This window comes from Oryctolagus cuniculus, chromosome 7 (genome assembly GCF_051225735.1).
Source record: "Oryctolagus cuniculus isolate XC-2025 breed Fujian yellow rabbit chromosome 7, ASM5122573v1, whole genome shotgun sequence".
Lineage (NCBI taxonomy): Eukaryota > Metazoa > Chordata > Mammalia > Lagomorpha > Leporidae > Oryctolagus > Oryctolagus cuniculus.
In genome coordinates this window covers 46,171,319-46,186,008 of record NC_142873.1, presented here as the reverse complement: position 1 = coordinate 46,186,008, position 14,690 = coordinate 46,171,319, and the positions used below count along the sequence as shown (strand labels likewise).

The following is a 14,690-nucleotide window of genomic DNA, read 5'->3' as shown; positions in this document are numbered from 1 at the left end:
TAATGAATTCATGTGTTTTGGGTATAGACCCAGTAGCAGGGTTGCTACTGGGGTTGGGAAGTCTTTTTCTGTTTTTTTTTTTTTTTCGTGTTTTAGATGTATATAAAACAGGCCATAAAGTACAAGTCCCACTACTGTAATTTAAAAAAAAGATGCAAAAGAATGAGAAAAATTTAAAGAAATATCCATACTGCTTTCCATGGTGGCTGCACTAACTTATTTTCTCACCAATAGTGTATAAAAGTTTCCCTTTCTCCACATCCTTGCCAGCATTTGTTACTCTCTGTCTTTTGGATAATAACAGTTCTGCCTGTGAAGTGATATCTTGTTGTGGTTTTGATTTGCATTTCCCTGATGGCTAGTGATGTTGAGCATTTTGTTCATATATTTGTTGGCCATTTGATTTTCCTCTTTTGAGAATTGTCTGTTGAAGTCCTTTGCCCATTTCTTAACTGGAGAGTTTATTTTTTGTTGTTGTAGAGTTTTTTGAGTTGCTGATATATTCTGGATATTAATCCTTTGTCAGGTAGGTAATTTGCAAATATTTTTCCCATTCTGTTGGATGTCTCTTCACTCTATTGATTGTTTCCTTTGCAGTGCAGAAGCTTCTGGGTTTGATATAATCTCATTTGTCTAGTTTTGCTTTTGTTTCCTGTGCTTTGAGGGTCTTATCCAAGAAGTAGTCCCCTACACCAGTGTCTTGGACTGTTTCCCCTACATTTTCTTCCGGCAACTTCATGGTCTCTGGTATTAAATTTAGGTCTTTGATCTATCTTGAGTTGATTTTTGTATATGGTGTGAGATATGGATCTAATTTTATTTTTCTATGCATATATTCAAATTTTTCCAGCACCATTTATTCAAGATATTATCCTTTCTCCAGTGTATGTTCTGGGCACTTTTGTCAAACATCAGCTGGCTGTACATATGCGGATTAACTTCTGGACTCTATTCTGTTCCATTGATCAATGGGGACGTGGTGTCTTCACTGCAAGGCTATATGCCACCCCTTTGATGATTTTTATGAACAATGAAAAATAAGGCAACGTGTGTGCGTGTACACAGTGGAGACCACATCATGCAGTCTGTATATGCTGCTTTTTCAGATTGCAGGAGGATTTATCTGTCTTTAAAGTGGATGTAATGACTGAGCAATATTTCACCCACTTTGAAGATGCACAATATTTCAGTTCACTATTTCTAACTTTTAGGCATTGAGGTAAGTTCTACCTTATTGATCTCTAAAGAATGACACACATTTTTCAGAAATGCCTATTCTTTAAAAAGTTTTATTTATTTTATTTTGATTTAATATGAGAGAGAGAGAGGGAGAGAGAGAGAGAGAGAGATAAAGATTGATCCACTAGTTCAGTAGTTCAGTCTACAAATTCTCTCAACAGTCAGGACTGGTCAAGCCAAAGCCTGGAGTACAGAAACTCCATTATTATCTCCCATATGAATGGCAGGGACCCAAGTACTTGTGCCAACATTTTCTGCTTTCCCAGGTGCATTAGCAGGGAGGTGGATCAGATGTGAGCCTCTGGGACTCAGACAGGCACTCCAATATGGGAGGAAAGTGTCCCAAGTGATGGCTTAACCCTCTGTGCACAATGTGTGCCTGAGGAGGAATTTTTTTTAAAAGAGGTGGAATCTATTTTCATGTTTATTGGTCATTTATAGTTCTTTTGTGAACTGTTTTTGTTTTTAGCAATTTTCCAAAATGTGGGAAATAATCTTTTATTCTTTAATAAAGACCTTCTGAATTTTCCATTATATTAAACATATTATTATATATAATGTATATATAATTATTAATGTATTATCTATAAATTAGATATTAAATAACATATGTGTTGAACATATGCAGTAAACGATTGTACTATCCTTTTCGATTTCCTTTTAAAACGTTGAATCCTTTTGCCCTGGAGCGATTCCGTGGACCAAGAAGCTGCCTCAGGGGAGGGAGCGAAGAGTACCTCCCGCGGACAGCCGCTAGGTGGACCTGGGTCACTTTCCCTGCCTGCGACTGGCGCCGCCTTAGAGATCAGCTGAGATGGTTTGGAGCTGGGGTGGGGGCTGCTGCGGGTTCTCCTTCTCATCCGACTTCATTGCTCTCTGGAACCTAAGTGTGCTTTTCTTTTGTGCTCTGAGCCATTGAACAGCCCCCACTTTGGGGCCAATGTGGGTCCAAACCAGGTGAAGGGTGTGTATGGCGGTATCTGCCAATGTTTTCTGTGGACTCAAAGCGTAGATATCTAGTAGACCACCCCCAGGACCCAGCCAGTCAGCTACTGGTCCCCACACCCATGCACATCGCTCTGCCCCTGTTAGACAAGCATGATATCCTGACTGCAAGTCAGTGTGGGGCCGTCAGGGCAGGGCCGATATTAAAGAACTGCGTGTGGGTGGCTGGAGGGTCAGGGAACAGCATGAGGTACAACACAGGTGCAGGATCAGACTGGGTAATGGGGATGGACAAGAACGCGTGAGAACCCCAGAGAACAGTCTTTGTGGAGGAGTTCATTTCTGGGTCTAGCAACCAGATAATAATTCTTCCCCAGGCCAATGAGGCATTCCTGACCAGGCACTTGTAGTACAAGCCAGGCCAGAGTGTGGAATGGCTTCCAGACACCTGGATATTCCTGCATAGGTGGAGCACACACAGATGAGGGAGGGGCTGGAAATGAGAGCAGAGCAGTAGGTGTGGCTAGAGGTGCTGGGCTTTGGCTGGAGTGTAGAGGACGTGGGCACTATTCATTTTTCTTATTTTAAATATATTTATTATTAATTTATTATTTTATAATTAATTATTATTTTATTATATTTATTTTATTATTAATAAATAAAAATTCATTTTATACCTATTAGAGCACACAGCTTGTTTGAAACACTGACATATAACTCCCTAATAAGATAAAGACAAAGATGTTCAACTTACTAGAAACAAGATGCACCATCATTTAGTCCTCAAACATTTTTGCACTTAGCTAGCATAATTTGACAAAACATTCATGAACTTAAATAAAGACTAGTTTTGACAGATAATTAATACCTTTAAGCAAACATTAAGTATGAATTTTACGAACATTGCTTGTATTACCCACAATGGTGCAGCTGGAGGTTAACGTGCCTTCTCCTCTGCACAGCCAGAATCACCAGTAATGTGATGTAATCAGTGGCCTTTTCCAAGGTAGCTTGTTGCTGTCAGCCTGTGCATCTTCCTGTGCTTGTGGGCTGGTTTGGTGATTCTCTGGGTGTCAGGATTTCTTCTGCTAGCTTTATAGGTTGCATCAGTGAAGATAACCTCAAAGAATTTGCATGTGAAATCTCCACCAACCCAGTAAGAGTTCAGGACTCTTAGAGCCCCACAGTGGTGCCCTGCTTATTCCTTGGCAAAAGATTGAAGGTTCCATGCCAACAGTAATTGGCTCACACCATGACAGACAGGCTCACCATAGGTCATGCCCTTAGGAACTGGCCATTAGCAACTACAGAAGTGCATATAGGTCCTTATATGACATAACCTTGCTTGGCCTTGTGTACCAGCCTGGGAGCTTTGTTGGGTCAGAAGGGACTGGATGCCCTGTGGATCCCAGAGAGCTGGCTGTTCTGCTAGCAGTAGATCCTCAGAAGAGAGTGTATCACATGGGAATGCTTCTTCCTCCATATCTCCAGGATGTGATTTGTGTGCACCCATTCTGGCTTAACTGATGCTGCCAGCAGACGGAAAGGGAAGGGACTTGGGCATTGTGTCGGAGGCAAACATCCTTTTGAGGGTGTTGCAGATTTTCCCCCTAGGACTTACCCAGGCTGTTCTTATTTGGGCAAGAAGACTCTTACCCTTGCCTCGCTCAACTTCTCACACTATAAAAGATGCACTCAGGACAGAACTTGGCTTTGAATCACCCTCATGATGCTGCCACAAAAGCTAAGAAATGCAAGCAGGGAGACCACCAGCCCCTATCTCCTCAACATTTACTACTTAAAACTCAGAGGAAGGCGAGGGTCCAGCTTCCACTGTTCTCTCCTCTCATCTTCCTCCAAATCCAATCTATTTTTTACATTTTTATCCCCAAATAAACCTTTTGTTTAAGGAAAACAGACTTCATGCATTTCATAAGTACAACTTTAGGAATATAGTGATTGTTCCTACCAAACCCACCCTCCCACCCACTCTCCCATCCTTCTTCCTCCTCCTCCCAGTCCCATTCTCCACTGAGATTCATTTTCAATTAACTTTATACACAGAAGACCAACTATATACTAAGTAATGAGTTCAACAATTTGCTCTGGAAGCACATACATACACACACACACACAAAACAAAAAAACCTGCTCCTCAACAATTAAGACAAGGGCTGTTCAAAGTCATTGCATCTTGAAGTTAATTTCACTTCTTTTTTTTTTTTGAAACTTAATTAACTTTAAAGGATCACCCAATAATGAAACATCTTTTGTGAGCACTTAGACATAATTATAATACAACTTTTTGAGGACAGAGGTCTTGCATGGGAAGATAGTGCACTCTCGTTAATTTAACACTTAACACTCTTATGCATGATGTCAATGATCACCTGAGGCTCTTGACATGAGCTTCCTAGACTGTGGAAGCCTTTTGAATCCCCAAACTCCATCAGTATTTAGACAGGCCATAAGCAAAGTGGAAGAGCTCTCCTCCCTTCAGAGAAAAGTACCTTCTTCTTTGATGACCACTTTATTCCACTGGGGTCTCACTGACCAAGGTCCTTCATGTAGGGCATTTTTTGCTGCAGTATCTTGGCTTTCCATGCCTGAAATGCTCTCATGGGCTTTTCAGCCAGACCTGAATGCTTTAAGGGCTGATTCTGAGGTCAGAGTGCTATTTAAAGTGATTGTCATTCTATGAGTCTGTTATGTGGAATGCTTTTCATGTTGGAGCATTCATTCCTTTTTAATTCTATTATTATTATCAGACCTTGATCCTATCCACATAATCTCTTTAACACTTAAAATGGTATTTTTACCACTCAGCTTTAGGGGACTTGGGGTCCCATGACAAGTTTTTAAACTGTACCCTTAGAAGTAAGTTCATAGGAATGTATGCAGAACTACACAGCTTTACAGTTATACACTTCATAATTACAACTTTAGGAACATGATTCTTCCCACCATGTCCACTCTTCCACCCCCTCTTTCTCCTCACTATCTTATTCCGACTCTAATTTTTTTTTACTGAGATCTATTTTCAGCTGACTTTATACACATATGTTTAATTCTATGTTAAGTAAAGAGTTCAACGAATAGTATAAAAAACACCCTGTTCCTCAACAGTCAAGACAAGGGCTGTTCAAGTCATTCTTTCTCAAAGTATCAGTTTTACTTCTACAGATTGCCTTTTAGGTGCTCTATTAGTTATCACAGATAAGGGAGAATATGTAGTATTTGTCCTTCTGGGACTGGCTTATTTCACTAAATATGTTTTCCAGATTCATCCATTTTGCTGTAAATGACCAGATTTCATTTTTTCTTTTTGTCACTGTGTACATATCCCATAATTTCTTTATCCAGTCTTCAGTTGATGGGCATTCGGTTTGATTCATGTGTTAGCTATTGTGAATTGAGCTGCAATAAACATGGGGGTACAGATAACTCTTTCAAATGCTGATTTCATTTCCCTTGGGTAAATTCCCAGGAATGGGATGTCTGGGTCATATGGTAAGTCTACATTCAGATTTTTGAGGTATCTCTGTTTAATGTCTTCCATAGTGGCTTTACCAGTTTACATTCCCACCAACGTGAATTAGGGTACATTTTCCCCCACATCCTTGCCAGCATTTGTTGTTTGTTGATTTCTGTATGAAAGGCATTCTAACTGGGGTGAAGTGAAATCTCATTGTCATTTTGATTTGCATCTCCCTGATGGCTAGTGATCCTGAGCCATGTCTGTTGGCCATTTGGATTTCTTCTTTTAAAAAATTTCTGTTCAAGTTCTTTGCCCATTTCTTCACTGAGTTGTTTGCTTTGTTGTTGAGTTTCTTGATTTCTTTATATATTCTGGTTATTAATCCCCTATCAGTTTCATAGCTTGCAAATAATTTCTCCCATTCTGTCAGTTGCCTCTTCACTTTCCTGAGTGGTTTTTTTTTTCAGTATAGAAGCTTCTCAATTTGATGTAATCCCATTTGTGAATTTTGACCTTGATTACTTGTACCTCAGGGGTCTTTTCCAAGAAGTCTTTGTCTATGCCAATGTCTTGTAGGGTTTCTCCAATGTTCTGTAATTTCATGGTATCAGGTTGTAGATTTAGGTCTTTAATCCATTTTGAGTGGATTTTTGAGTTATTAGGCACCACTGAGGCCTTCCTTTCCTGCCCTGGTCTATCAGAAACTTTTCTACTAGTTTTTGGGCTCTTTGCTTCCCCTATTCCCTGTCTCCTGCTTGGCAATCCTGGAATCTTTTTTCATATCCTAAGGGCAGTCTTTGCCCCCGACAGGGCCTAGGCACAAAATAGCCCGTGTTATAGGGGAAGCCAAGCATTGTGCTGGCATGGGGACAAACCGGCAGAACCCTCTTCTTTCTCCTTCAGGCCCCTACAGAGGGATCAGAACTGCTCTCTGCTCTGGAGTCAGCTCTGATCTTAGGCGAGGTGGCACGGGCTGGAGGGGCAGGAGGAAGTGAATTCACAGAGCCAAGTCAGAGAGAGCCCGGTGGTGTGGACAAAATGAATCTTTATTTTTTCATAGGGTTAGGCACAGGTGATGGCAGTAGACAGGAGAGATATTGCAAGCCTCAGCAGGTACCCTGGCATTCTGTGGGCTCCTGGAGAGCAGCCAGGAAGAGCCACTGAGCAGAACTCAGAACTTCTTCTGGGAGCATCTCAGTACTGGCCAAAGGCAGGGAGACCAGGGCGCTGGGGGAGAACACAGCAGGATGGGCGTGGACCTTGGTTTTGTTTTCTTCCAAGTTTCTTGCTTCAGCTGTACTCCCCAAGGTATCAGCAGCCCCCAGACACAGTGCCACAGCCTGAGCCCCCAGGCTGCTGACCACTGCCACTGTCACAGGACTCGGAGCTCTGGCGCCGGCATCGGTGTGACCTGCGGCACCTGTGATGGCTCAGGCAGCAGCCGCCCTCGGAGCCGGGGCCACTGCAGCCCCCGAGGCCTGGAGCACAGCCAGAGGAGGCTGGAGGCAGACACTGCTTTGGGCTTTTTGGAGGACACTTGGGTGAGGGGCACTTGGGAGGGGGCTGGCTCTGTTGCTGGTTCTGCTGGCAGGACATCTTGGTAGGACGTCAGTGATCCTGGACAGAAAGAAGAAAAAGGTCAGTGCAAGAGCTTTAGGTCAGTATCTGCTCTCTGATTGGTTTTGTAAATTTTTGCTCCTAAGACCAGTTGCTTCCTGAACTATGATTTTCAAGAAGGCAGTGGAAATTGGCCTCAAGTTACACTGACCTAACAAGACATTTCCTTCCACTTTGCCTTCCTTCCAAAAGAACGCTAATGTCTTTTAACTGGTCCCCGAGGCCCTCTGTCTTCACAGAAGTATTGAAGCAAATATACCCAGCTGGGCAATGACTCCCCGAGACTGTCTCTGGGCTGATGTCCTCTCGAGGGAACACTGAGAACTGGGGCTCTGTTGTGTCACAGATTCTCATGTGTCCCACAGATGTCCCTTGTCCCTAGATGCCCTCCATATCCTCTTTTTTTTTTTTTTTTGACAGGCAGAGTGGACAGTGAGAGAGAGAGACAGAGAGAAAGGTCTTCCTTTTGCCATTGGTTCACCCTCCAATGGCCGCTGCAGCCGGCACACCGCGCTGATCTGAAGCCAGGAGCCAGGTGCTTCTCCTGGTCTCCCATGGGGTACAGGGCCCAAGCACTTGGGCCATCCTCCACTGCACTCCCTGGCCACAGCAGAGAGCTGGCCTGGAAGAGGGGCAACCAGGACAGAATCTGGCGCCCTGACCGGGACTAGAACCCTGTGTGCCGGCGCAGCTAGGCAGAGGATTAGCCTATTGAGCCGCGGCACCGGCCATATCCTCTTCATTATGTCCCCATGTCAGGTATAACTGCTTCTCTCTTCCCCACTAAAGTCTGGGGTTGTCTTCTCCAAAAGCAGCCTCTGGGCATCTGTTCCTTGCTGGGCACTCACCGGGTGCAGGGGAGGCAGGAGGAGGCTGCTCCTGAGGAGGCTGTGGATGAGGAGTCCAGGGCAGAAGCCCTTTTATCCTCCATGGGGTTTCTGATGCAACCAGGAAGGAGGCAGCAGCAGGCACTCCCATCCCACGTCTCCAGCATCTTCCTCATGCCTGACTGGAGGGAACCGGGAACTGTGATGACTGCTCCTGGGGTGTCCTAGGGATCTGTCGTTTCTTTTCCTTTCACTTTTTTTTCTTTTCCTTCATCTCAAATGCCTTATCTCAGGTTCTATCCTCTTCATTGCTGCTGGGCAGTGAGAGTGTGGAGATGCATGGGACACAAGTCTGGGCCTTGAATGTTTCAAGAGTAATGGGACTGATAGAGAAAATATGCCACCATATGATTTGTCCTGTGGTACACGTGTCCTTCGGATATCAGTTCTCTACTGCTCTGCATTTGCTCAGAGGCAGTCACCTCCTGACCCCTGGGGATGTTGGGTGATGTGAGATCACTGGGCCCTGAGAGTGAGATATATTAGCTAATGGATGGAGGAGGGGAGCCGTGCACTGTCTGGGGAAAGATTGGGCCCCTAAGAGAACCAAAGCAAGATGGGATTATATGGATGAATTGACAAACTATCAAAAAGATCTACAACAGTTGAGCTCACAAGATGTATGTGTAGTCTGAAAAAAATAGTTTGTTCATTTTAGTAAGTTTCCTGTGGGATGTATGATATTGATTATAAGAAAATTATCATTGAGTATCAAATATTTAAGACAATTTCTGAAAGTCATGAAGATAACTTGGTCAATGTGTTGCCACTGATGAAGTTGGTGATGGTGGTAACATTATGTGCATGATATTGAATGGAAGAATCCTAATAATTTCTAAGGCTTGTGCAGGATAACTTTTATAAAATCTGAATCCTATTTGATAATAACTGTATTCTGGTGTATGGATGTGAATGTTCTCTATAGTTTATGGCTTTTAACACAAAACTCTCTATAAGGTGGCCGGTGCTGTGGTATAGTAGGTTAAACTTCTGCCTTCAGCGCTGGCATCCCATATTGGCATTGGTTCGTGTCCCGCCTGCTCCTCTTCCAATCCAGCTCCCTGCTGTGGCCTGGGAAAGCAGTAGAAGATGATCCAAGAACTTGGGCCCCTGCACCTACATGAGAAACCCAGAAGAAGCTCCTGGCTCTTGGCTTCGGATCGGCCCAGCTCCAGATGTTGCAGCCATTTGGGGAGTGAACCAGCAAATGGAAGATCTCTTTCTCTCTCTCTCTCTTGTCTCTCCCTCTCTCTGTCTATAACCATGCCTCTTGAATAAATAAATAAATCTTAAAAAAAATTCCTTATAAGGCTACACACTTTAACAACTCTCAGTTTAAAACATGGAGATTCCATGGTTTATTTTGAGACACCTGACGGAGAATGAGTTGCACTTGATATCTGAGAATGTGGCTTGGGATGGAGAAAGGGGAAGGACTGGTGTTGTTGACCTTCCTCTCTCATGTTCCTCTGCCTTCAGGAGTCTCTTGCTTAGGGATGTTTCTAGGTTTAGTCCAGGGCCATGCTGGGGTGCCTGTTTATGTCGTGTTGTTTGGGACCCTGCAATTACTACTGCATTGGAAGGATTATCCATGGAGGAAGCTGAGGAAGGACACAAAGAGGCTCTTTCCTCAAGTTTTGCTGGTGATGGAGGCCAAGAGTGTGCCAGATGGGCAGAGGGGCAGCCTGTTCAAACACGTTGCTGGAGAATTCTGGGCTTTCTCAAGGATCCACCTTGGTACCTGGTCCACGACTCTGGTTGAGATACCGTGTTCTGATTTCCTCATAGGTCTGATATTCTTCCTGAGCAGTTTGCCCTGCCTGGATACCACCACCTGCAACTCCTGCCTTATTGAAAGCCCTTCTCCTTCAGGTTCAGTCCATAATTCTTCACTTAATAAACTTCTTTGTGACATCATTGGTTTTCCCCACCCAAAGAACACTAGAAACACACCTGAAGTGGAACAAAGCTACGCTGAGTGTCCTGTTGCAATGCAGACAGCACACCATGTTAAAAGGGCATCTTTAAGAAGCAATTGCTAAATGATTTGTGCTTACTTTAAGTAATTTGAGAGAAGTTCAAGAAAGTCAAGTTCTTCCCTGGATTGCATAAGAATTTCTGTGATTGGGTATCTTAATTTTTTTAAACTAAGTAACAGGAACAATTAGAGAAGGTTAAAGCTGTAGTTGGTAAAGAGGTAGCAGCCACTCATATTACTTGAGAAAAAAGGGATGATTTGGTCATTTTGTGATTTGGACAATGCTCTTGTTTTGTTGACGCTTAGGACAATCTTAATTTGTTTTGGCTTTTGGCTTGCTCCTTCATGTGCCTGGAGCTGGCTTGTCTAATGTGGAGCTCTGTGAAACTGTTTGCATCCAACAGGAGAGAATCATAGCCTAACTACTAGAGTCAAGGCAGACTTTTATTTTGTCAGAAATCTGGGCCTTCTCCTTGTTTTCTCAGCATTTGTGGGCCAGGCACCATGGTCGGCAGTAAGGACATAGCAGCACAGAGAGTGTCATGGTATCATTTAGTAGTAGGCTTGTTGTCTGGAAAACTGAATAAAAATAGAAGAGCTGGTTATACCAGTGATGATGGCCCCCGAAGGGAGTTCCGAGCACCACAGGGGTATACAAACGGCGTTGGGAACTAGATTTTGCTGTGAAGCTGAATATTTAATTCTCCATATATTGTGGTTATCCAGAAGCAAGCTTTGTCCTCAAAACAGTAGTAAGCATGGGAATCATTTTCTCCCCAGGAATTGCAACCCTGAATCACAGACAATAGGGAGAGAGGGGAGGAGGGAGAAATAATTGAAAAAGGATCACAAATAACATATTTTGCGCAAGTTTCAAGCGATCAAAATATCCTTGCCAATGACTTTCAGAAAATGGGTTAGTTTCGCCTCTCTGAAACACAGGTGGATTCCTGTCAGGCTCCTCACCAGCCCCAGCCTTGCCTGCCTGCCTTGGAAGGTGCCCCACCAGTCCTGGAGATGCAGCTTATTAATGTTGCCTCCACCTTTCTGAGTGCCTCATGACTCTCAGGTGCTCCTCTTCCTTGTGAGGTCAGGTGCCACAGCCCCACGTGCGGAGCTGCCATCCTGTGATGACGGAGAGCAGCTGGAAGGGCAGGGTCTGCTCATTTCCCTCCGAGCACCAGGGCAACACCCTGAGAACTGTCAGCCCCAGAAGTCTCCTCCCGATGAGGCTTGGCTCCCTGCAAACTTAAGGCATAAAGGAAATAGAGACTGGTCTGGTTGGATGAATCCTGGGAGTTTCATGACTTCGTCATTTTAGCGGATGCTGTAAGAACAGGCAGTACAGGAACTCGGCTTCGGCCCTTTGGAGTGCAGTTTGGGCATTCCTCATCTGTAATTAGGATGAATAGACAAACACAAAGCCCTCCTTACTTCCAGGTCACAGTTCCTTCTCAGTTCTGTCTTTCCAAGTGCATAGCAATTGCATTGAGTAACCGAGTCATTCCCAAGGACTATGGGAAGAGGTGACAGAAAGTGCCCATTCATTTGGTGCATTCCCATCTCACCTGCAGATGAGGCTGTTGTGTTGTGAGGCAGACACAGTTCTCTAGTCGGTGCCCAGGAAATCTCAGTGTGGATATAGTGTGTAAAAGGAGGTTGGGCTAGAAGTTTCTTCTTCTATTGAGATATTGGCTAATGTGTAAAAGCTGACAATAATAAGTGCCACTTATTCCCATTTTTAAAGTAAGTCTATTTGCAGCAATACTAACATACATAGGAATCTTTCTTTTTACATTTTTGATTTTTAAAAAGCATTTAGCTCCCACACATAAGGGAGAGCATTCAGTGTTTGTCTTTCTGTGTCTGGCTTATTTCACTCCATGTGACATCCTCCAGTTGCAACCATTCTATCATGTGAATGATAGAATTTCATTCTTTTTACAGCTGATTAATATTCCATTGTGTATTTATAGCACGTTTTCCTTATCTGTTCATATTTTTTTTTTGACAGGCAGAGTGGACAGTGAGAGAGAGAGACAGAGAGAAAGGTCTTCCTTTGCTGTTGGTTCACCCTCCAATGGCTGGCGCGGCCAGCGCGCTGCCGGCCACCGCGCTGATCTGATAACAGGAGCCAAGTACTTATCCTGGTTTCCCATGGGGTGCAAGGCCCAAGCACTTGGGCTATCCTCCACTGCACTCCCTGGCCAAAGCAGAGAGCTGGCCTGGAAGAGGGGCAACCGGGACAGAATCCAGCACCCCGACCGGGACTAGAACCCAGTGTGCCGGCGCCACAAGGCGGAGGATTAGCCTAGTGAGCCGTGGCACTGGCCTATCTGTTCATCTTTTTAAAAGATTTTATTTATTCCCTTTCCCATCTTCCAATATGATGGAAAGAGTATTCAGGAGGAAGGGGAGGAGATGGATGAGCAAAAGAGCCAGCCACGTCCTTTCTGGCTCCAGCCTGGACAGTGGTTGGGAGAGAGCAGTATTTGACTCTCCTGGTTTGCCCACAATTCAATTCAGTTGATCTGGACTTCTTAATCCACAAAGTTGAGTGAAGAAATGTAGAATTAGTCTGAAGAGTTATTTTCAGGGGAGCTTCAATATGCATAGAAGACGATGGTTGGAAAACAAAAACAACTGATTTCTATTTTTATCATACTGAGTTAGACGGTTTAGTGCTAAGGTTAGAAGGTTCCAAGGAAATCTTCCCAACAAAGGGGCATCATCTGGATTCTCTTCCTGGTATGAATCAAACTAATAAATGTTACGATTTCAGGTCACAAATATTAATAATGAAGGGGGCTGCTGTTGTGGCATAGCAGGCTGCCTGCAGTGCCGGCATCCCAGCTGCTCCACTTCAGATCTAGCTCCCTGCTAATGGCCTGGGAGCAGTAGTAGAAGAGGGCCCAAGTGTTTGGGCCCCTGCAGCCATGTGGGAGAGTATTCCTGGTATACACCAGGAGAAAGTGAGAGACCCAAAGAAAGGCTGGTGAGAGAAATAAAGAGAACCTGCAAGAGAGTGGAAGATCGGATCCCTAGTCCTCCCCACAGTAGGTTCCAGGACAGGTGAAGTCTAAGCTGATAGGGCAGGGAAGACTTTTTTTTTGACAGGCAGAGTGGACAGTGAGAGAGAGAGACAGAGAGGAAGGTCTTCCTTTTCCATTGGTTCACCCCCCAATGGCCGCTGCGGCCGGCGCACCGCGCTGATCTGGAGCCAGGAGCCAGGTGCTTCCTCCTAGTCTCCCATGCGGGTGCAGGGCCCAAGCACTTGGGCCATCCTCCACTGCACTCCTGGGCCACAGCAGACATAATCCAGCTCCCCGACTGGGACTAGAACCCTGTGTGCCGGCGCCGCAGGAGGAGGATTAGCCTATTGAACCACAGCGCCGGTGCAGGGGACTCTTAAATTGTGCTGGACTGAAGACTTTAATGCCTGGAAGTGATCATAAGGGCATAATATCTGTCAGAGACATCATTAAAACACAGAAAAGAGATTGAAAGAGCTCCTGCCTCCTGGATATGGCCTAGCCCAGCCCTGGCTGTTGAGGTCATCTAGGAAGTGGACAAACGGATGGCAGATCTCTCTCTCTCTCTCTCTCTCTCTCTCTCTCTCTCTTACAAGAGCAATAAAGAATCAAGTTCAGGGGAATTTAGTGGAATCTTCATAATGATCACACACAGTTATTGAAAAGGGACTGGAAAGTGGAAATCAGGAAGTTACTAGGGATGGGGGGCATGATGGGATGTTGGAAGTCAGGGAGGAAGTATAGGAATAGGAGGACCTTAGAAGATGGAGAGGTGGGGTAGAGAAGTTGGGTATTTTGTGCTGGGAATATCTGTGTGCTACTCATAGTGAAAAAGAAAACTCTCTGGAACACAGTAGAAGCTCAGTATGATCCCAGCTGCAGTCTTTGGCTTCAACATCTCTACCTCCCATTCTTGGCTGCCACTCTGCTCCTGCATCTTGTCTCCTCACAAGCTCCTGCTTGTTCTGAATGTGAGGAGAGGGGTGGACATACGAGGGACATGATGAGTCCATGCTAGGTCAATTTAGTGTCACTTTAGTGAATGATACTCATTGCTGAGGGACTATCATTCTTTGGTCCTGAGGAGAGGTATCATTTCTGATGAGTCTGTAATGGAGACAGGTGCATTAATTATAGGATGGATAACGGCAGGGTGGTTGGGAGGGAGAGTAAGTAGAAACATCATAAGAACCCAATGACAGGTGCAGGTATTGTGGTGCTGGGGGTTAAGCCACCACCTGAAAAGTGTGCATCCGATATGAGTGATGGTTCCAGTCCTGGCTGTTCTGCTTCCAATTCAGCTCACTGCTGATGTGCCTGGGAAAGCAGAAAACGATGACCTAAGTATTTGGGCCCCTGCCACCCACACGGGAGACCCTGATGGAGGTCCAGGTGCCTGGCTTTGGCCTGGATCAGCCCTGATCATCGTGGCCTTTTAAGAAATGATCCAGCAGATGGAAGATTTTTCTCTCTGTCTCTCTGACTCTCCCTCTTCTCTCTGTAGCTCTGACAAA

At 44.7% G+C, this 14,690-nt stretch overlaps 1 protein-coding gene and 1 pseudogene across 1 annotated transcript; both read right to left on the bottom strand.

Moving 5' to 3' along the window:
• Nucleotides 1–3,172: 3,172 nt before the first annotated feature.
• On the bottom strand, nt 3,173–6,855 carry LOC149125516 (large ribosomal subunit protein eL15 pseudogene; annotated as a pseudogene).
• LOC108177604 (late cornified envelope protein 3B) lies at nt 6,688–8,173 on the bottom strand. The gene is made up of 2 exons (XM_017345603.3): nt 8,128–8,173; nt 6,688–7,279 (listed from the first exon to the last, which is right to left on the bottom strand). Exon 2 carries the CDS (start codon nt 7,256–7,258, stop codon nt 6,974–6,976), a length of 285 nt encoding a protein of 94 aa, XP_017201092.2. The 5' UTR covers nt 7,259–7,279; nt 8,128–8,173; the 3' UTR covers nt 6,688–6,973.
• Between the last annotated feature and the right edge of the window lie 6,517 nt (nt 8,174–14,690).

Coding starts and splice junctions, on each gene's coding strand:
- LOC108177604 (XM_017345603.3), bottom strand. CDS start 7,258: ATGTCCTGCCAGCAGAACCAGCAACAGAGCCAGCCCCCTCCCAAGTGC.